Source organism: Cololabis saira, chromosome 10 (assembly GCF_033807715.1).
Source record: "Cololabis saira isolate AMF1-May2022 chromosome 10, fColSai1.1, whole genome shotgun sequence".
Classification (NCBI taxonomy): Eukaryota; Metazoa; Chordata; class Actinopteri; order Beloniformes; family Belonidae; genus Cololabis; species Cololabis saira.
Genome location: NC_084596.1, coordinates 6,589,445 through 6,612,217, shown reverse-complemented (window position 1 = coordinate 6,612,217; position 22,773 = coordinate 6,589,445). Strand labels below are relative to the sequence as shown.

At 47.1% G+C, this 22,773-nt stretch overlaps 1 protein-coding gene and 5 non-coding genes across 6 annotated transcripts in view; 3 read left to right on the top strand and 3 right to left on the bottom strand.

Annotated features, from left to right (window-relative positions):
* Nucleotides 1-521: 521 nt before the first annotated feature.
* Nucleotides 522-594, bottom strand: trnar-ucg (transfer RNA arginine (anticodon UCG)). The gene has a single exon. It is a non-coding gene; the product is annotated as a tRNA-Arg (tRNA).
* A 3,049-nt stretch (nucleotides 595-3,643) lies between these two features.
* Nucleotides 3,644-3,717, top strand: trnat-ugu (transfer RNA threonine (anticodon UGU)). The gene has a single exon. It is a non-coding gene; the product is annotated as a tRNA-Thr (tRNA).
* Nucleotides 3,718-7,130: 3,413 nt separating this feature from the next.
* trnas-gcu (transfer RNA serine (anticodon GCU)) lies at nucleotides 7,131-7,212 on the bottom strand. Its single transcript has one exon. It is a non-coding gene; the product is annotated as a tRNA-Ser (tRNA).
* A 108-nt stretch (nucleotides 7,213-7,320) lies between these two features.
* On the top strand, nucleotides 7,321-7,409 carry trnay-gua (transfer RNA tyrosine (anticodon GUA)). The gene is given in 2 exon segments: nucleotides 7,321-7,357; nucleotides 7,374-7,409. It is a non-coding gene; the product is annotated as a tRNA-Tyr (tRNA).
* A 140-nt stretch (nucleotides 7,410-7,549) lies between these two features.
* trnar-acg (transfer RNA arginine (anticodon ACG)) lies at nucleotides 7,550-7,622 on the top strand. The gene has a single exon. It is a non-coding gene; the product is annotated as a tRNA-Arg (tRNA).
* A 4,427-nt stretch (nucleotides 7,623-12,049) lies between these two features.
* LOC133451765 (zinc finger protein 271-like) overlaps nucleotides 12,050-22,773 on the bottom strand; it is a 28,173-nt gene continuing 17,449 nt past the window's right edge. The window contains exons 3-7 of the mRNA XM_061730907.1: nucleotides 22,737-22,769; nucleotides 21,788-22,093; nucleotides 21,424-21,628; nucleotides 13,604-13,748; nucleotides 12,050-13,324 (exon numbers count right to left, since the gene is read on the bottom strand). Coding sequence (XP_061586891.1) covers nucleotides 12,976-13,324; nucleotides 13,604-13,748; nucleotides 21,424-21,628; nucleotides 21,788-22,093; nucleotides 22,737-22,769 — 1,038 coding nt within the window. The 3' untranslated portion in view covers nucleotides 12,050-12,975. The remainder of the gene's footprint in view (nucleotides 13,325-13,603; nucleotides 13,749-21,423; nucleotides 21,629-21,787; nucleotides 22,094-22,736; nucleotides 22,770-22,773) is intronic.

Sequence of the window (22,773 nt, the reverse complement as noted above, 5' to 3'; positions counted from 1 at the left end):
CAGAAGGGCCGGTGTCCTGCATGTTTTAGATGTTTCACTGCTTTAACACACCTGATTCTAATTAATCATCATCACCAACTTGTCATCAAAGTCTGGATAGTTCTGTTGATGACACAGTCACTTGTATCATGGTGCAATGAAGCAGGGAAACATCTAAAACCTGCAGGGACACCGGCCCTCGAGGACCGGAGTCCGACACCCCTAAATGCCCCAAAATGAATTATTTATTCCAGTTCAGAGCATTTTCTTGTTAGGATGAGCGGTTTTTAATGGATAATTATCTTCATATCATATTCAAACATATATTTGAGGGAGGAGACAAGGCGGAGTGTTGTGCTCCCGCATGTGCGCTCAAATCCACGCTGATTGGGATGTACAGAGAAACCTGCGTGGATTTGGGCGAACGCACAGCTTTGTACATATGAATTTTTGCGGTCTTGTTAATTCCACGCACGGATTCACGTTGAAATCCACGCACTCTTAGTACATGAGGCCCCAGATCTAACTATCTGAAGGCTCTATAACCACAGAGGGACTTGAACCCTCAATCTTCTGATCCGAAGTCAGACGCCTTGTCCATTAGGCCATGTGGTCCACGAGTTGCTCCTCTGAGGTGACCGAGAGGTTAAGGTGAAGTATGAATCTTCCACCGAAAGCCAACGTTATCCACAACGTTGCAAATGTTTCCAAATGTAGTGGGTGTTTTGAACACACCCAGGACGCTCAGTCAGGCTCCCTTCAGCTCCTCCCTCTGCTGCCCAGGTGCAGCATATCAGCTTCATCTGGACCAGTTGAACAATTTGTAGGCAATGCACCCACACTCAATGTAAATAATCTTTAAACTTTATGGTGAATGAAAACTGCCTGATCAGCTCTGTTTTATAAAGCACATTTTTACATGAATAAAATAAGAATAACGAGAAAATAACACAACAAATGTTGAAGCACAACAGCCATGAAGACCATTTGTACAAGTGTTTGAACCAGCATTTGTATCTGTCTCATACCTGTTTAGATGATTTTGTATAAGATTAAGGAAGAAGAACAACAGCAGAGGGCGCTGTTGCTACATTTGGTAAAGTGCACAATTCAGAGTTGGTCCTGGCTACTTTTGCACCCTGGGCGAACTGTCCAACAATCAGATAAATCAATCACTGTGTGAGAGGAGATCTTAATTTCAATACAGCAAGATTTGCACTTTCATTCAATCATTACTGATTGAACCTCAGAAGTTGTTTTTTTTTAACTTACTATGCCTGTTGTTTTGATTGTCAAACAAACTTGACACCTTTGGACATTTTAATGCCTTTTATATATTTAATTTCGTTGATGAATTGTCTCTTTCTAGGTCATGGTCTCTGCAGGGTCTCATACAGTATGTAGAGTTATACAAGATACAATAATACAAGATACAAATACAAGAAGAGTTGGAGGAGTTTCCCACCTTTGTGGCACAGGGGAATAACAGCAAAGTATTGAAGTCATAACTGACTAAAAGGAGAGGAACCAGACATTACCCCGCTCTAAAGCAGTCCACATCTCTTAGAATAACTTTAAGAATTGAATGTTTTGAATTAAGTTTGGTTATGAAACATTCAATGTGATTTTCTTCAATAGCTTTGCTTTAGGTGCCGGTGGGGCACGGCCCCACCAGAGGGCGCTGCTGCGCAGGGGAAGTTTATGTGTCAGTTCATAATAAATTTGTCTCCAATGAAATGTCCGCAGTTTTCATTTGATGCAACTTAATTTCATCTGCTGACACTTTTTGTAGTGTAACTGTGTGTAAATAGTTGGCCCTGCCTGATCCAGCCCCTCCTTTGTTTCCGCTCGGTGGGGCACAGCGGAGCTGGCACCTCTGCCTGTAATGTTGTGAACTGGTGAACTGCTGCGCGCGCGTGCGCGTGTACAGCGCACACATTAGCTTCGACAGTGGGGCCGCGAGCTCAGGGCCCCAGAGCGCCTCTCATTGGCTGCTCTGAAAAGGTCTGCAAAGGTGGGCTCTGCACATGCCATGCTAGCTTGGCTAATGCCGTCTATGGTTAATACGTACTTTGATTGATAGGTGACGTTTCATTCTTTCAAAATGAATGAAGTTGACTATTTGGTGAGTGTGCGATTTAGCACTTTATCAATTGAGCAGAAGTTGGAAATAAAACGTTTGGGAAGTGGGAAGTTTGCACATATGAAGGACCGCAGAGCATCATTCCTCTTCAAGAAGTGATTGTCAACGGTGAGTCTAAGAGATTTTTATTGTGGAACTGACCATGTCCTTATATTCTTTGAAATATAGTGGACTTTGTGTAATGTGCAACTGGCGATACATGTGTGGGTAGGGTGTGGGGGGGACACAACCTCACGTGGGCTCCCCGACGCTGATGGAGCTGTTTACCTGTCTGTGGTGCTGAAATGGCTGGGGCCGGGTCCTCGGCGCTGGCTCGGGGGGGGAACCCGGGGGGTCCAGGACCATCACAGGAGCCGGAACAGACCGGGGCTGGTGCCGACGTCGTCTCCCCTGGGGCTGAACACACCTGGGCCCCCCTCGAGCCAGGCGTGTTCCCCTGAAGGGGGACTCCTCCTCCTCGATCCGGCGCATATTCTTCGCCGACTCCCGGCAGAAGAACTCAAGCAGAGTGATATACTCTCCCGCTGGGAGAGTATACGCCGTACACGCCATGCTCGTGCACGGTCGTGATTGTGCATTGTGTTTTTATTGTTGTCACGTTGCTGTTTCGATCTTGAGTATTTGATATGAGCTCTTGAACACTGCCCATTTGGTAGCGCTATTGATATGATAATATATGTCGTTAGATTGGCACTGTTTGTGTGATTTGTGGTCAAAGGGGCTGTGATCCCTTCTCTCACTTGATACTGATTGCATAAGATTTTCCAGCATGGCCCCACCAAAATTTACAGACCAAAATCGCCACTGTCTTATGAAGCTACATGTCATTTCTCCATTTCACCACCATGGTTGAACTATCAATGTCATCAAAACATGTTGTTGTTGTTTGTGCTTTGTAAATGATATCAAGTGCTTTATTATAAGACATGGGTTATGGTCCAGCAGCTTCCGCTGTGCCACTCTGCTGTACAACCAGGTTGTGACTCAGACACACAATCCCTGACTTTGGGGGAGGCTCTTTCCCTTTTGACCACTGGGACCAAATCTGTCAGACACACCACGTAAAGAAATACACATTTGCTCATGAAGAATTGCAGTGCCTCACCTTGTGGCACAAGTGAAGATAAAACTGACATAAAGCTGACAACAATATAATTGATATTATTGGTATAATTGATCACATACTGGCAGAATTGAAGCCTGAATTATAATTCTGGTTCCAGCAAAAATCAGACCAGCTTAAAGTCTTGAGTTATTCAAATCTAATGACAACATCAGATCTTTGCTGGAACACACAAGACCTGCTTTAACTGAACCCTTTTCAGGGCAGGTAACCATATATGGTAAGTATAAAAGTTACCATCCTTCATAGCTCTGTTACTTCACATAAAGCCAGGACAGTAGTGGAACAGGTTTGTGTACTAAATATATCACAGTGAGGTGAAATAAAGCTGCTCCAGAGGAAGAATGAACTTGTTGTGTCAACAGGGTTTTTATAACAAGTTGAAGACGTGTGTTGAGGGCCCTGTGGCTTAGTTGGTCAAAGCATCTGTCTTGTAAACAGGAGATCCTGGGTTCAAATCCCAGCAGAGCCTTTAAACCAGTGGTCGGCAACTGGCAGCCCACGGGCAAAAATTGGCCCGTCTCCAATAATATCTGGCCCGCCAGATGACATTGATAATCTGATAAACAATTTTTTTTTTTTTTTTATTATTATTATTTACTCTCACAAAAACAACAATTTCATAGAGAATTCAAAGCCTTTATTTAGAAAAGATAAAATAAAATAAAAGTAGAATCTTCATGATTCTGGACGCACACAATTCTGTATAGTTCCCTGTCACCTGTAGCATAGGGGGGCCTTAATTAGAGGTGCACACAAATATTCAGGAGTGACGTAGGCACAGACTCCCGGCAGAACTCCTGAAGCTGTTGAAATGGTAAGACGTATTTGTTGTGGTTTAAACTGTGAAAAATACAACTGATAACTTACCTTGAGTTTTGCTGTTGGTCTTTTAAATGGTAAAACGTCCATTATATATGTAAAAATACGTCGGAAAATCCCCCTCATTTGCATATCCTCTCACTCCTTCAGGAGACACAGAGAGCTGCTCCGTGTGCACGTACTGACTGTCCGTGCTACTGTTCATAGGTGCGTCATGGGTTTTTCATGTGTTTAATGTCGTTCTGTGTATTTTAAAGAAGGACTGCATTTGTTAGTAGCTTGGCAGAAAATAATATTATTATCACCAAGTTAGTAATAAGCGGTTTCATAACGCAGCCACAGAGTAGCGCTAAAGCAGTAATAACACACTAATAACAGTCTGTAGCAAATTCAAGTTACTTTATTTAAACTAATGACTTTCTTAAACTACTTTTTTGTACAAGATATAATAGTATAATAATACTAGTAGCCTATAGATAAGGGGAAAAAAGTTTTGTTTAGTAGAAAAAAAAACATGTTTCGCCTGATTTATGTGATGTTCTGGCCCACCATTCAGTTGCTCCGAAAAAATTCGGCCCGAGGCCAAACTTACTTGCCGACCCCTGCTTTAAACTAAGAATTAAGTATACCACTCCTGTAATGATAAAAAACAGACTTTGTGGAAAAGATTATTCAGTGTCTGGTCGTCTGCAAGGTTGGTTAAAGGCTTCACCTTCTCTTCTGTTTGGTACGCTAACGCTTAGTACACTTAACAACGGCAAGCACATTAACTAAAATGGTAGTATTAACTCTGATTTCGGATCAGAAGATTGAGGGTTCAAGTCCCTCTGTGGTTACAGCGCCTTCAGATAGTTAAATTTGGTATCCTAACTCACATTTACTCTTTAGAGGAAAATTTGGTTCAGCTACCTACTTATTACAAAAATAAGGAGAGATTAGAAGTTCTCCAATAGAATGACAAAACAGAGAGCATACACGTTCACTAAGACCATGAGTACTTTTGACAAAGTACTCATGGCTATAATTAAGCAAGCTTGTGAGAAATACTAGCAGAACCAGCAGTGAGTCATTCCTAAAGTCGTTAAGGGTTTAGGGCTGTCCCATTCCTAAAATCGTTAAGTGCGCGAGGGCTCCCAGCAGACATTTTGAGCCCTTACTGCTCCCTTACCGTAAGTCAGCATCTCCGCAGACTTTTGGAAAGGGAATTACCCACAGTTCATTGCGTTAAAGAGTAGAAAAATCATGGACCACATGGCCTAACGGACAAGGCGTCTGACTTCGAATCAGAAGATTGAGATTGAGATTCCCTCTGTGGTTATAGAGCCTTCAGCTAGTTACATCTGGTGTCCTAACTCACATTCACCCATTAGAGGACACTTTGGTTTAGCTACCTTCGCTGGTCATTGAGTTCTCTTTTGAACTCTCAAATTTTGTTGACTAACGTTTCTGATTCAATCAAACAAACACATTTATTTCAGTTTTAAAGAAAGGATAACTGCTGTACTTCCACTTTATGGACACGTTTGTTAAATGTGTGAGTTTAGTCAGAGAAGGTACTTGATGGTACATGTCCTTTCACGATAAACAGTGTTGGGCCACAGTCCTATGTGAACATGGGAAGCTTTAATTTCAACTTTAAGGCCTCACTCTGAGACCAGCCTAGATTTCTACAGCTGGCCCATGATTTTGGAACAAAGTAAATTAAGGAATGACTCCAAAGCTCAGCAGGCTTTGCAGTTTATTGTCCGTAGAGGTGTCAAAAGGGGCAGGATGGAGGTGACGCGTGGACAGTAAGGACAGTGAATTGGCCCTGCTGATGCGAGGGGCGTCCCCGCTGGTGGTTAAATAACAGCGGGGGTTTGATTCCCCGACGGGGAGTGAACCTGTTTTGGATATGCATGACTGATACATATGAACAATGGTCAATAAGATAAAAATCACTCTTTCACACACCATAGTTGTGGTTTTCTGGCTGAAAAAGCCAAAAGTCATTGATGAAGTTCTTCTAATACAAAACCGTGCTGTAAATCTTCCAGTGGATGATATGCTCTGTTCACTGAGAGGTCCTGATCCAGAAGTTCAGCCAGACAAGGACCTTTTTCATGTGAGACAAACACGATAGCCACTAAACTACAGAAACTGTGCAGCAGGTTATTGATCATCATTCAATACTTCCTCGTTTATTTTCTATTCTCCCTTAATCGTATACAAAACCATCTACACAGGTATGAAACATATAAAAATGCCGGTTCAAACACTTGTACAAATGGTCTTCATGGCTGCTTTGCTTCAACATTTTTTTTATTTTAATGATTTCTGTTATTTACGTCCAGAACCATCATCCTTGGTGATGTCATTAATGACAGCAGCTGCTTCTGAGAGGAAAGTTGTGAGGTGGCATATCAAGCATGTGAGGTGGCATATATCGAGAAATCAGATTTAATTTCTAGATAACTGTAGAAAGGGCAATTCATGGATTCATTCAACTATACCTTATTCAACTCATCCTCTTTCAACTACTTATTTAACTAGCCATTATTCCACTAGTCCTCATTAAACTAGTCATCGATGATGTAGTTCAACTAGACATCAATGTCTGCTGTCTACACCTGTTTATATAGTGGTCTCTGTAGTCCAACAACTAACCAGGAATGAGTCATATTTACATCGAACTGTTAGTTGTCCTGTTAACGGTTCATTAATACTAATATATCTGCACTTGTTTTACCTTTGACAACATTTTCTCTGTTCTTCATCCTTTCTTTTCTATCTCACTCCTCTTCTTTCTCTAGCCACCTGGTTTTCAGCAGGTCTTTTCTCTGAAAAGGGGTTTGTTCCTTGCCAGTGTTTATTTGACAATTGTTTGGGGGTCATGTGATTGGTCTCTGGAAAGCACTTAGCTTGTATTGTATTGACTCTATACTATATGAAAAAGTGTAGCTTACAGGTAATGATACTGAGCATCTTAGGTTATTTCAAGCAAGTACAGCATCATGCCAGGCTGGGATAAAAACACCTCATAGTAACTCTAAGGAACACCTCAAAGCGCAGACGAAACAAGCACGACGAGGATGGGATTCGAACCCATGCGTGCAGAGCACAATGGATTAGCAGTCCATCGCCTTAACCACTCGGCCACCTCGTCTGTTGTGGTGCATAAGGTAGACAATAATTCATGTAAAATGTTTCCTTTTCCCAGTTTCGCGCCTTGGTAGAAGAATACACAAGTCATGGAGCCGTCAGCATGCATCCTCCTTCGATAGCTCAGTTGGTAGAGCGGAGGATTGTAGAACCAGTAAAACAGGTATCCTTAGGTCGCTGGTTCAACTCCGGCTCGAAGGACTGCAATTATTTTTCATCTTCCCAGAGCGGGACTCTATTTCATCACTGTACTCGGCTATGGCTTTGGCCACTGCCATCTACTTTGGTTGGGACATCTGAGTTGTTACACCACGTGTGTTTCCACATGTTACAATCAAAAAGGGCTAGTGGCGCAATGGATAACGCGTCTGAGTACGGATCAGAAGATTCTAGGTTCAACTCCTGGCTAGCTCAAAAAATCCTAATCTTTAATACTCTCCCAGTCACAACCTTGGTAGTGTACACGTTTCTTCTTCTATTTATTTATTTTTCTTGCTTTTTTCATTTGTCTCTGTGTATTCCCGGAAATGTACACTTCAAAGGTGCCGCAGGATAGGCCGTCTTCCATAATGTTTCCAAAGCTGCCCCGGCTCATGCATTATGTTTGTCTTTCATGGGACCTCTTTTATTCATTCTCTTCCTTCCTCATATCTCCTTCGAAGCAAATGCCCTTACCTGACAACAGGGGCTGGTGGAAGCCAGCAGCCAGGCTAGCCGATGCAGGGTGGTGGAAGCCAGCAGCCAGGCTAGCCGATGCAGGGGTGGATGAGACCGGCAGCCAGGTGGAAACTAGCCGATGCAGGGCTGGAGGAAGCCAGCAGCCAGGTGGAAACTAGCCGATGCAGGGCTGGAGCAGGCCAGCAGCCAGGCTAGCCGATGCAGGGCTAGAGGGGGAAGATAGCCTGATGGATGCCAGCTACTATAGAGCTAGAGAGTTCAAGAGAGGAGGCAGGCTCCAAACAGTCCAGCATCAAACTAGGCCTCAAACAATTCTGAGGCAGACTGATACTAAAATGTCACAAAATAAATGTCACAGAGATCTCAGAGTGAGAAAATCTTGAAGATCTTGCAAAACATCCAAAATTCAGACCCAGTATGAATAAAATATCTCACATGAAGTGACTTATAACATTACAATTCCACAGACCTGACAAAGGGTTGACATAGCTGCCATCTTGGATTTGATTAAATACCCCCCCACCAGTAAATACCCCCCCTCACACACACACACACACACACACACACACACGCACACACACACACACACACACACACACACACACACACACACACACACACACACACACACAGTAAATAACCCAGAGTAAATGCTATAACTTTTGAATGGTTTGACATAGACATTTTTACTGCCGGTTCCACGACTCATCATCATCATCATCATCATCATCATCATCATCATCATCACCATCACCAGCACCATCCCCCCCTCCCCCCCTGCTGCTCCACCTCCACCACCCCCCTCACTGCCCGCCTTTTCACACCTCGCCACAGCCAACCCCTACCCCCCCCCCCCCTCCTCTGTCTACCTCCCTCCCCCCACCTAACACCCTGCCTGCACTCAGGATCTGTGAGGAGGACGTACGTCGGCTGTTCAAGCGGCAGAAGATCAGGAAGGCTCCAGGCCCGGACGGCGTGTCCCCCTCCTGCCTGAGAGTCTGCGCCGAGCAGCTGGCTCCCACCTTCACACGGATCTTCAACCGGTCCCTGGAGCTGTGTGAGGTGCCCTCATGCCTCAAACGCTCCACCATCATCCCAGTCCCCAAGAAACCCACCATCACAGGTCTAAATGACTACAGACCCGTCGCCCTGACGTCTGTGGTCATGAAGACCTTTGAGCGGCTGGTGTTGAGCCACCTGAAGGACATCACAGGCTCCCTGCTCGACCCCCTGCAGTTTGCCTACCGGGCAAACAGGACGGTGGATGACGCAGTCAACATCGGACTGCACCACATCCTGCGTCATCTCGACACCCCAGGGACTTATGCGAGGATCCTTTTTGTGGACTTCAGCTCGGCGTTCAACACGATCGCTCCCGCAATCCTCCACCAGAAGCTCACCCAGCTCACCGTGCCTGCCCCCACCTGTCAGTGGATCACCAGCTTCCTGAGTGACAGGAGGCAGCAGGTGAGGCTGGGGAGCATCACATCCAGCACCCGCACCATCAGCACTGGCGCCCCCCAGGGGTGCGTCCTCTCGCCACTGCTCTTCTCCCTCTACACTAACGACTGCACCTCAGGGGACTCGTCTGTGAAGCTCCTGAAGTACGCGGACGACACCACCGTCATCGGCCTGATCCAGGAAGGTGACGAGTCCGCGTACAGATGGGAGGTGGAACAGCTGGTCCACTGGTGCAGTAAGAACCACCTGGAGCTGAACCCGCTCAAGACTGTGGAGATGACAGTGGAATTCAGGAAAAACCCGCCGCCACCCCTCCCCATCCTCAACAGCACCGTCTCCACAACAGACTCCTTCAGGTTCCTGGGGTCCACCATCTCCCGGGACCTGAAGTGGTACACCCACATCAACTCCGTCAGGAAGAAGGCTCAGCAGAGGTTGTACTTCCTGCGGCAGCTCAGGAAGTTTAACCTGCCACAGCAGCTGCTGATCACATTCTACACTGCCATCATCCAGTCTGTTCTCTGCTCTTCCATCACTGTCTGGTTTGATCGGCCACCAAACTGGACAGGCACAGACTGCAGTGGACAATCAGGACTGCAGAGAGGATAGTTGGGACTAACCTTCCATTTATCGATGACCTGTGCCGGTCCAGGACCAGGAAACGGGCAGGTCGAATCTCTGCAGACCCCTCACACCCGGGACCAGGAACAGGACCAGACCCCTCACACCCAGGACCAGGTCCATGACCAGGACCAGACCCCTCACACCCAGGACCAGGTCCAGGACCAGGACCAGACCCCTCACACCCGGGACACAGTCTGTTCCAACTCCTCCTCTGGACGGCGCTACAGAGCTCTGTGCGCCAGAACCTCTAGACACAGGGACAGTTTCTTCCCACAAGCAGTTGCTCTGATGAACTCCCACAAATAATAGAGTCTCAGAGTAACCAATCACCTGCAAAAATCATCTAGCACCTTCCTTGACAACCATGTCTGCCTCACTCAGCTGCACCCCTCAATGTGTATTTCTTTGTATAATTTGTATAATTTTTTGTATAATTGCTGTTTATTTGTTTATTTTTATTCAGAACTGTCCCTTTTTCTTTTCTTTTCTGTCTCTACCTCAAACTGCTGCACCTTAAATGTTTATACTGTTTATATAAGAGGGCGGGAGGCAATGCACCGCCAGCGAGGTCCACCCCCCCCGGCGGCAGCCGAGGAGACATGGGGCCCCCACGACTACGGGAAGAAGCAGCCAGGGATCCGGTGGCGGTGGACAGCTGCCCAGGCAATCCGGACACGTGACCAGGAGGCCCTCACCCTCCAGGCCAACGACCCCCACCCGGCAGGGGGCCAGCCTGCCCGGAGAGACAGAGCCGCCCCCGGCCGCCGACGCGGGCAGGTGCACCCACCCCATGAAAGTGGCCCTCCAAGACCAGAGGGGCGCCCCGCCGCGGAGGCAGCGGGGGGGACCGGAGACGGGCCCGGAGAGAGGGAACCCCCCAACAGGGCGACACCCGCGCGGGCCCGACAACGGAGGGCCCCAGACCCAGGCATCCCATTCATTCATCCATTCACCTATCTGATATCTATAATAATAATAATAATAATAATATAATATAATATGATATAATAATAATAATAGGCCCAAATCCTCCATGGCAGGATCCTTCCATACAGCACCGTTTCCCTCCCCGGGGGGTCCAGCACCATTCCCCTCCCCGGGGGGTCCAGCACCGTTTCCCTCACCGGGGGTCCAGCACTGTTTCCCTCCCCGGGGGATCCAGCACCGTTTCCCCCTCCCCGGGGGGTCCAGCACCGTTTCCTCCTCCCCGGGGGGTCCAGCACTGTTTCCCTGCCTGGGGGGTCCAGCACCGTTTCCCTCCCCGGGGGTGTCCAGCCCCGCCAGAAGGCCCCCCAGGCTGCGCGGCAAGCCCCGCCAGGCCCGGGCATCGCGACCCGTGTCCCAGGCCGGCGAGGGAATGCGGGTGATGTGGGCCCCCCCCCCGCCCCTGGTGTTGAGTGCATGTGGCTAATGCAATAAAAACAGGAATGACCTGCCCCTCCAGAACGCTAAGTATCCTTGTTAAATGTCTTTATTAAATGTTGAGTGTGCGGTGTCTACGGTGTTATTAAAACCGTGGGTCGGGGAGTGCCGGGCCACGCGGGACAGTGTCCCCCACGCCCCGGACTCCCCGCCCCCTATAGCCTACGTGCGTTTGAATCGTGTAGGGGGGGAAGGAGGGGGAGCAGTGGCCGAAGCCAGGAGGCAGGACCAGCAGAGACGGCCCTGGTAAGACGTCCACGTTCCCCCACCGGCCATCCAGATCGACGGGGGCCGGCCCTCCAAGCCGGGCCAGGGCCCCACCGTACCTCCACGGGCGTCCCCGGCGCCGTCGGAGCCCCCAGGCAGAGGGGGAAACGGTCCAACATCCTTCCATTCATACTGACAACATAAGACATAGACACCTGAGAATGGCTCCACCCTGCTGCCGCGCCCGCCCGCTAACCTGTAAAGTTTCAATAGCAACTTTAGGGTGCTTAGGTTCAATAATTCTATTATCAAAGATGTGTATTTGAACACGTCTCCGACCGATTAAATGCATCTTAACGCACCGATGGACCAGACAACACACAAAGCAGATGTGATTCATGACTTTAATCAACTGGAAAAGTGAGTTAAAAGTGTAAAGTGCAGTTAGGTTCCTAAATCAACATACATAAATTAATAACTTAGGAAAGACACAGAGACTGTTAGAAATGATTGTTCAGGCCTTCTGAGCAAAAGGGAAGCAAAGTCGGAGCTTGCAGAGCATGGCCCTCTCGGATGCTCTCGACAAATGCTTGCTGGGTCCTTCTTTGCAGGAGGTATTTATTGAAAAACTGACAGGAACATGACCATTTTAAGACAACCAATGGTGGACAGTGGATGGACAATGGGAGGATACAAACAGATAAACAGGACATTTCAGTTGAAGAGCAACTAATCTATGTTATGCAGCGCAAACAGACATCCTTTCTGTTGAGGGTTTTCCAACAGAATTGTCCAACTGACCATGAGACAGTTGTGGACCAGCCCAAACCCCTGAGTAGTTTAGGGAGTGGCTATTGTAACTGGTAACATGTGATAAGCATGTCTAAAACACAGTCAGCTCTCTGACTTGACTTGATTCTGATTCTAATGGTTTCATAAGCACAAAACTAATTCAAAAATGTTGATTAACCTCACAAGTGCAATATAAGTTTTTACAAAAACATTTCATTAAATGTGTCAACTGACAATAAAGGAGTCTGATAAACTCTTTAAAACAACAAGGACTCACATATAAATCCATCACAACAAGGAGACGGGCTAAAGTTAAAATTGATCGAATACACGTAAAAAACAGCCCTCTAGTTAAACCTGTGACGTCACCGCAGGTTCGTCCAGTTGTGACACCGTCGGTGGTTCTGAAGTCCCCAGATAAAAATATGTAATACAAAAGAATCTGACCCGTAACCAGTAAAAAACAGATTTTGAAATAATTAAAACAGAACCAGAACCTGAACTTTCCTCATAAACCAGTAAAACCAGACCACAGTAAAGATAATAGATTATTGATCAACCATCATGATCAGAACCTTCTCCATCAGAGGAGCCGGCCCCGGCTCTCTGCTGGTTCTGCCGGGCCATCTCTCTTTGCTGGTTCTGCCGGGCCGCCTCTCTCTGCTGGTTCTGCCGGGCCGTCTCTCTCTGCTGGTTCTGCCGGGCCGTCTCTCTCTGCTGGTTCTGCCGGGCCGTCTCTCTCTGCTGGTTCTGCCGGGCCGCCGCTCTTTGCTGGCTCTCCCGGGCCCGCTGGAGCTGTGCTAGTGTGTAATTGGACCGCAGACAGCATCCTGTGGTACTGATCCACGCTGGTTCTCTTCAGGAAGTCCCTCAGCCTCCCTCCACTCCTCATCCTGTCCACCAGCTGGTGGACCGTCGTCCCCTGATACAACCTAGACAACAACAACAACAACAACAACGTCTCATCTTCAGGCCGCCTGTCCGTCTGATGTGACGATGCAGAACCGTCACGTCAGACGGACCACGATGTTTTACAATAGAAAACAAAATAAGTTAAGAGACACTGAACCATTTCATGACAAATATTAGCTCATATTGAATTTTATGGCAGCAAATTATAAAAAAAACAACGTTTGGACATGAGCAACAGACGACCCTGAAGAGACACGACTACTCGTCAGAAATACGACTGGAACTGGTGAAAGTCTCACCGTGCGATCTCCGGCTCCGGCAGAGGGAAGCCCAGCAGCTGGTTGAGGTGGACGCTGTCCTTCAGGCAGGCCTGCCATTGGTTGAAGGCGTAGACCACGCCCATGTCCGGCTTCTTTCCACCACAACGATTTCCCATCTGAGACGCTGCAGAACAGAGACACCCGTCGTCACTGATGCATCAACCCAGAAACACGGAGGTCCGCCGGGGCATGTTTACGGGTCAGGGTCGGTGTCCGCAGGGGCACGAGCTAATACCGATCCAAATTCATGTAATGAACCCCACCTTACAAACGCTTACGCTACTTTTGTCATGGGTGGTGGCATTCTCCGCCAGGCAATCAACTTGTTGTATTGTGTGACGCCAGTAGCTCGGCCCTTACCATGCCATTTTTCTATGGACCTACCAACAAGGGGGGGCTGGTTCTGGTTGCAGCTCCACTAGTCCTGGTTTCAGGTCCTCTAGTCCTGGCCAGCCGAGAGACATAGTCTCTCCAGCATGTCCTGGGTCTTCCCCGGGGTCTCCTCCCGGAGGGACATGCCTGCTCCCTAGGGAGGATCCATCCGATACAGATGTCCACCAAAGATGACCCCCTCGTTCATAAACACTTGGTGATTAGATTAGATATATTTACATAAAACATTCTCGGTACATATTAATGTATTAATAATTTTTGCTCTGCTAGTCTCGGTAAGTTATAGGCTCACACTGGTGATTGCCTTTCTCTCTCTTTTTTTTCTTTTCTTTATTTTTTTTCTATTATGTTTAGGATTATCTCCCCACCCCGCCCCCCCCCCCCCCCCCCCCACCTCTCCCCACTCCCTTTCCCCTTTTTTTTCTTTTTTCCCTCTATGTCCCACCCTGCTGCACTTTCTGTTTCGGTTTGGTAAACTGGTAAAAAATACACATATCACACATTTAGAATAACATGGCACACACACATACAACAGCTTCTCATGCAACATTACCACTTACATATAATGTTACTTCAATGATTGGATTATGGATAAATTAAAGTTTGTCACCTGGAATGTAAACGGAGCCGGGAACAGTTTAAAGAGATTAAAACTTCTTAACCAGATACAAACTCTGCAGGCAGACATTGTCCTACTGCAAGGAACACACTTAGTTAAAGCTTCAGCAGATACATTGGCCATGGCACAATTTCCACATGTTTTCTCAGCCTGTTACAACTCCAGACAAAGAGGGGTAGCAATTCTTATTCATAAAAGAATACATTTCACTGTAAAGGACACACACATTGACTCAGAGGGTAGATATTTAATTTTAATCTTGCAAATTCCAAGCTTGAATTTATGTAACTCTAATGTATATGGTCCAAATGTTGATGACTCCTCGTTTTTTCACTCTTTTTTCACTTCACTTTTTGCTCACCTAGACAACACAGTCATTATCGGAGGAGACTTCGACATGGTTCTGGACCCTGGAGTGGACAGGGTCCTGAACATTACTGAACCTGCAGGTTCAGAAATGCAGGCGGACACAGGAGTTGGCAGTCAGCAAGTATTGTTAAGCAATACATGAATGATCTGGGTCTTTGCGATACATGGCGCTCTTTACACCCAACTCTTAGGAACTACACTTTTTTCTCAGCTGTTCATCACTCATACTCTAGGTTAGATTATTTTTTAGTCAGTAGCTCTCTGATGAGAGATATCTCAGAATCACAAATCCACCCAATCATTATTAGCGATCACGCACCTGTTTCTTTCACTCTGGGGAAGAGGGGGAGCGTATCATCCTCCAAAATTTGGAGATTTAATACATCATTGCTCAAAGACCCCGACTTTACTAATTTTTTTAAGAAAGAATGGGATATATTTTTACAAAATAACGACCAGCCGGAAATATCAGCGAGCATCCTATGGGAAGCAGGAAAAGCAGTAATGCAAGGCAAAATAATTTCCTTTTCCTCAAATAAGAAAAGAAAAGACAACTTAAAAACAAAATAATTAGAATGTGAAATAAAGTCGCTAGAGGAGGCCTTCCAGACCTCTGCAGATGAACGTATCCATAACAGAATAAGGAAAACTAAAATAGAATTAAATAAAATAATTGACGCAAAAACACAGTTTCTAGTACAAAGGCTTCGCCTGGAAAACTTTGCACATGCTAACAGATCGGGAAAATACTTAGCCAATCAATTAAAAAGAAACAAAGAAAAAACAACCATAACATCTATTAAGGACCAGTCAGGGGAAGTTACACATGATCCCTGTTTAATAAATTCAGTCTTTAGAGACTTTTACTATAAATTATACTCGTTACAAATTGAACCATTTGATCAATCCATTAATGAGTTTCTTGGAGAAATTAACCTGCCGAAGTTACATCAGGAACAAGTTACGAATTTAGACTCACCGCTCTCAATAGGAGAACTCCATGAAGCTCTTCAACATATGCCCAATAATAAAGCTCCGGGCCCAGATGGTTTCCCAGCTATAAGGAATTTTGGAGCATATTAGCACCAACATTTTATAAAATGATTCTAAATGTTAGGGAGAATAAAAGCTTACCCTTAAATATGAACTCTGCTAATATTAGTCTTTTATTAAAACCGGACAAAGATCCCTTGCTCCCATCGAGCTACCGCCCAATTTCATTGATAAATGTAGACCTTAAAATAATTAGCAAGGCCCTTACTGAACGTCTGAAAAGAGTCACCCCTTCTATTATACATCCGGATCAAACAGGCTTCATTAAAGGTAGACATTCTTCTACTAATATTCGCAGATTATTAAATATTATAGACTATTCCAGTATCAATAAACAGGAAACTACTATTATATCCTTAGACGCGGAAAAAGCATTCGATAAGGTAAATTGAAAGTTTTTATTGGCAACTTTGCATAAATTTGGATTTGGCGAATCTTTCATTGACTGGATAAAAATATTATACAGCTCTCCCAAGGCACGTGTAAGGACAAATGATCAAATCTCTACTAGTTTTACCTTGCAAAGAGGCACTAGACAGGGTTGCCCTCTCTCTCCCTCATTATTTGCAATATTTATTGAACCTTTAGCAGCAGCTATTAGACAAAATCAAAATATTAAAGGTATACAATTCAAAATATTAGAGCACAAAATAAGTCTTTATGCGGATGAAGTACTCCTCTTTCTCCAGAACCCACGATCTTCACTATCACAGACAATTGCACTTATAGAGGGATTTTCATCTCTGTCTGACTATTCTATTAATTGGTCTAAATCCACTGTTTTGTGTGTTAACTGCAATTTTAGGAATATAACCAATACTCAATTACAATTAGGGAACATTAGATATTTAGGCATAAACATCTCCCCTAGGCTGTCAGAGCCCCATTTCACTCATGGGTAGAATAGCCACCATTAAAATGATGGTTTTACCAAAAGTAAATTATTTTTTCTCAATGATACCATGCAAACCCCCTCTTTCTTGGTTTAAATCATTGGACTCATATGTATCAAAATTTCTGTGGAAAAATAAAACACCACGTATTAGTTTAAAGACATTGCAAAAATCCAAAGAATATGGAGGTTTAGAGCTACCTAATTTTCAGTATTACTTCATAGCCAATAAATTACAGTATATTGTAAAATGGTCAAAAGATCATCCTTTAGATAGTCAATGGCTGGACTCAGAGCAAGTGTTTTGCAACGAACTAGAAATCTCAGAGTTACCATTTATTAGTCAAAGTATCAAACATCATCAATGTTTCAAAAGCATTAATATTAGCACAACTTTATCAGCTTGGTGGGAATTTCTTAAAGTAGCTAAAATTCCACTTTTTCCATGTGACCGTACACCCATATGGAACAACCCAGACATCGTGAAAAATGATAAAAAGATGGTAAACTTTGTTCAATGGAGAGATCAAGGAATACGGTATTTACAGCACATAATTGTAGGAGGACAGTTTGTACCTTTCAATACACTTATTGTTCAATACGGAGTTAGCAGGAATACATTTTTAGAGTACCAACAACTTAAGGCCATAATAAATAAAACATATAAAATTAGCCAATTAGACTTACAACTTCCCGCTAAGATAATAGATTTATTGAATCTAAGCACTTTAAAGTTGTTATCAAAACTCTACAGGTTAGTGTCTAAACTGGACGATTCAGTCTCTCTCCCGATTTCCAAGTGGGAGGCGGATCTCTCTCTTAATACCGACGAGTTTTCTTGGTCACAAATATGCTTAAATACGTTTACTATGACTAAAAACCCAAACTTACAACTTATACAGTACAAAGTTCTTCATAGAATACACTTTACTGGACAAAGGATGTTCCAGATGGGCTTTGTCACATCTAATATCTGTTCACAGTGCACAGAGAACACCCCAGATAATTATATGCATGCTTTATGGTTCTGTACACCGGTACAGAGGTTCTGGAAGGAGATTTGTGAGGATTTATCCACATGGATCAACTACAGAATCCCAGTGTGCCCCACGGTATGTATATTAGGTCACCTGGGAGACATTCAAATGGAACCTAACTGGACACACCGGGTTCTCACTGCCTTATGTATCGCAAAGAAAACCATTCTAGTAAATTGGAAACAAAAATCCAGTTTATGTATCAACCATTTTAGGAATCTTTTATCAGATCATATTAGTAGTGAGATAATGTCTGCCTCCACTGAACAACATTCGGCTGAATTGCACTCTCTCTGGTCCCCGATTATTGGCTTCGTTACCTAGTGGGGGCGGGGGGGGTGGTGATCTCGTAGCCCTTGGGGTTGGGGGTCGGCTTGGGGGGTCTGGGGCGCGGGCCTCTGGTGGCCCCTGGGGGGCGGTGGGTGGGGCCGTGGGGCCCTGTCCCTGGCCGGTGGGGGCCTTGGGGGCCTATGGGGGGGGTTACCTCATGGCGGTGGTGGATGGGGGTGGCTCGGGCGGGGGGCTGTGGCTAGGGCGTCTCCCGGGGAGGGCTGGGCCGTGGACGTGGGGGTCCCACTCGGAGGGCCCGGCCCTGCCTGGGTGGGCTGTCTGCGCCCCACCCCCCGGGGGGGGGGGGGGAGGGGGGGGGGGTGGGGGCCGGGTCCGGGGATCGGGCCTCCCCTGACCAGGGGGTGCACGGGCGGGCGCGGCGGCAGGGTGGCACCATTCCCAGGTGTCTATGTCTTATTGTCTTATGTTGTCAGTATGAATGGGGGATGTTGGACCGTTTCCCCCTCCGTCTGGGGGCTCCGGCGGCGCCCGTGGAGGTACGGTGGGGCCCTGGCCCGGCTCGGAGGGCCGGCCCCCGTCTACTGGATGGCCGGTGGGGGAGTGCGGGTGTCTTACCAGGGCCGGCTTTGCTGGTCCTGCCTCCTGGCTTCGGCCTCCGCTCCCCCTCCTTCCCCCCCTACACGATTCATACGCACATAGGCGAAGAGGCGGGGGGGCCGGGTCGTGGGGGGCATTGTCCCGCGTCGCCCGGCACTCCCCGCCTCAAGGTTTTAACAGCAAAGTAGACACTGCACATTCAACACTTAATAAATACATTTGACAAGGACACGTAGTTCGGGGGTGGGGGGTCGGTGTCAAATCGATACTTGGCCCTCCCCCTCCCTGTTTTTATGGCATTAATCACATGCACTCAACACCAGGGGCGGGAGGGGGTCCCACATCACCCGCGTTCCCTCGCCGGCCTGGGATAGGTGGGTCGGGATACCCGGGCCTGGCGGGGCTCGCCGTGCAGCCTGGGGTGCCTTCTGGCGGTGCTGGACCCCCCCGGGGAGGGGGAAACGGTGCGTGATTGTTTGTCTGTGTCGGTGAGAATGCGGTGTGGAAGGGTCCTGCCATGGAGGATTTGAGCCTCCATTGGCAGGACAACAAAACTTAATAATTTATCAATATTATATTATACTAAGATGGTTATTATTATTATTATTATTATTATTATTATTATTATTATTATTATTATTATTATTATTATTATTATTATTATTATGTATAGTATATCTTATTATTAGTATAGGTATCGGATAGGTGAATGGATGAATGAATGGGATGCCTGGGTCTGGGGCCGGGGCCCTCCGTTGTCGGGCCTGCGCGGGTGTCGCCCTGTTTGGGGGTTCCCTCTCTCCGGGCCCGTCTCCGGTCCCCCCCCGCTGCCTCCGCGGCGGGGCGCCCCTCTGGTCTTGGAGGGCCACTTTCGTGGGGGCGGGTGCACCTGCCCGCGTCGGCTGCCGGGGCGTCTCTGTCTCTCCGGGCAGGCTGGCCCCCTGCCGGGTGGGGGTCGTTGGCCTGAAGGGTGAGGACTCGCAGGCGGTGGGTTGCCTCCCTCCTACTTCTCCCCTCTGTGGGGTTGCTGGTGGCCTGGGTTCCGGGTTCTTCCGTGTCGGCCTCTGGTCTCGCGGGTGGCGGGGTTGCTCCCCCCCCTCCCCCACTATAGATACACTTCAGGTGGAGCTTTGTTTGGTTTATTACACACTCACACACACACACACACACACACACACACACACACACACACACACACACACACACACACACACACACACACATAGCCACTCAGTCACATACATATACACAAACATACACGGCCACACACACACACAGCCACAAAGACATGTACACTCACACGTACGTACACACATATACACACACACACACACACACACACACACACGCATGATCATATACATACACGCATACACACACATAGACATACACACTGGCTTGTTCACCTGCATGCTTGCTCTGTAGTTTTTGGGGTTAGGTAGCGGTAGTTTAGCTCAGACTGCGATCAGATTTCAAGATTTGGGTCGATTGCTGTTCATGTTTTGGTCGGCTCCGTGCCGGTTTCGTGCTTTGTTTGTGGTTTTTTGTTGCAGATTTCCAGTGCTTGACGTGTGTCACCGTGTGTTCCTGCTTCCTGGATTGGCAGTGGATGTTGTCACCCCCCCCCCCCCCCCCAAAAAAAAATCCCTGGGTTTGTATGTGTATATTTATGTATGTGTACGCATATGTATGCGTATGTAAATATATTAAACATAGTAATAATGCACATATATATACCTTTGGTTTCTACCGTCATGGTATCAATCATTAATATGTGTGCAGACAAGGTAAAAAGAAAAAAAAAAAAAAAGGAACCAGAAGACTGGAAAGCAGACGGAAAATTACTGAGCTGCCTGCAAATTGTTGATTTGATTTGGCCTTGATGGAGCGGCTGGCAAGCCCCTTCGTCACAATCTCCCTGGAGGAATGTAAACATGACGCTCTGCACCCAACTCAACCCTCCCCCTCTCTCATAAACACCTGCGGATCTACCTCCCAGAACTGTACCACTGCGCGTCACAGACTCTCACATACACACTGACACACCCCCCTTTCCCCATATCCAAACGCCTTCCTGGCCTCCCCCCTCTTATCAGCCCCACTGACAAGGACGTTTTGAGTTCGAGCGCCACGCGTTCGCAGCGCTCACTTGGATGAACTGTGCCGGGACCCCACGCCCCCCCCCCCCCCCCAGCTTGCCCACCCCCCATCACCCACATGCAAGTCCTGTGACGTCTGTGCTTCGTGTGCTGCGAGGTGTTTTTTTGCAACTTGATATTGTGTATTGTATGATATTCAGTGCGAAGATGTATTCCCCCCCCCCCCCCCCCCCCCCCTATCCCAGTGTTATCCTTTGGAAAACAGCCGCACAATACCATTGTGTCGCCGCCGGTGTATCCGAAGTCAAAAACTGTTTTTCTAAACAGACCTAATAAACCTGATTCTGATTCTGATTCAAGGAGGGGCCACTTGGATGTGGGTTGAATGTTTATCCTGCCATCTCATTAAGTTCTACTGCAGTTTTGCTGCCTGATCCGGTCCCGTTTACCTGCATTGGGTCCAGTTACGACTCCCTTGCTGATTCCCAGCAGCAGCGCCTTCAGCAGGGTCACGTCTGTAGGAGGCTGAGCCGTCCTCCGCCAGAAGCAGGTGACGGCCACCGGGAGCTTCAGCTGATCGGGAAAGAGGCTCAGAGATTCCTCGGTGACACCCAGTGCTTCCAGTAGGACCAGTAGACGCTCAGAGGAGTCCGCCTGGCGCCGCCACCATGCAGGAGAGATGACGGGATGGTAAAACTTCAATCGTTTATCGTAAAATGTGTAAAGAATAACCTCAAAGGAGGTGACATGAATCTGTGACACTTGTTTATTCATGTGCAACGTTATTATTGTGTCGCATAAAAGAAGCATCACCTCATGCAGCGAGCTGAGTCTGAGTCTCTTGCTGGTTTCAGTAAAGGCGGGTTGGACCGGCACGTATATCAGCTGGGAACCGTCCCGGTCTCGCTCCTTCACCTTCAGCGACTTCTCTCCGCCCAACAGCAGCCCGTACATCACCTGCCGGATCGGCCTGGAGATTGCATACACGCTGGGCCGATTCCGGGGCTGCACGGCGAAGCCCAGTGATATCCTCTGCAGCTGCAGCACGTCCAAGATGTACGGGGTGAGCCGGGTCTGCGTCAGAGCCACACAGGCCCAGTCCGGAACAAGACCAGATCCCTGCAGGAGACAACAGTTTAAAACACCCCCAATGATAGTCGGTAGTCGGTCTTGGCATCGGACAAAGACTCACACGGACCACCAGCCTTCCTACAAGGGAAGCACATTCACGGTGGTGCAGCTGGTAGTGCAGCCGTCTCACAGCAAGAAGGTCCTGGGTTAAATTCTCACCAAAACAAAAACATGCGGCAGTCCTGGGCTGTACATGGGGTGCGGCAGATGTGGCCGCTACGTCCGGCCAGAGAAGCCCCACCCTGTCGGGTGAAAAGAAGCGGCCTGTTCACTCCTCAAGTAAGGAGGAGACTTGAGCTCAGTGTGGGCTCTCCCGGGGTTGGTAGAGGGAGCAATGCCAGAACTGACTTAGGTAGGAGCACTGGGTACTAAAATGGGAAAAAATCAGGGATAAAAATATAAAAAAAATAAAGAGGGGCGGTCCCCCCTCCTTGGTGCCGTATCATTGGTGGCTCAGTTTTCAGAAGTGGAAACGCCCTAATGTGGCTTTAATTTGTGAATTTTTGTACCTGAATAGATGACTTTCATGAAATTATATTTGAGAAATACTAATAATTAAAATGCATTAATAAAAATATGATTTCACAAAATGACGTGTACTTATATCCCTAGCATATCCCTAGAGCATTACCTGGAACGGGGGTGGAACCTCCTGCTCGAAGAACTGT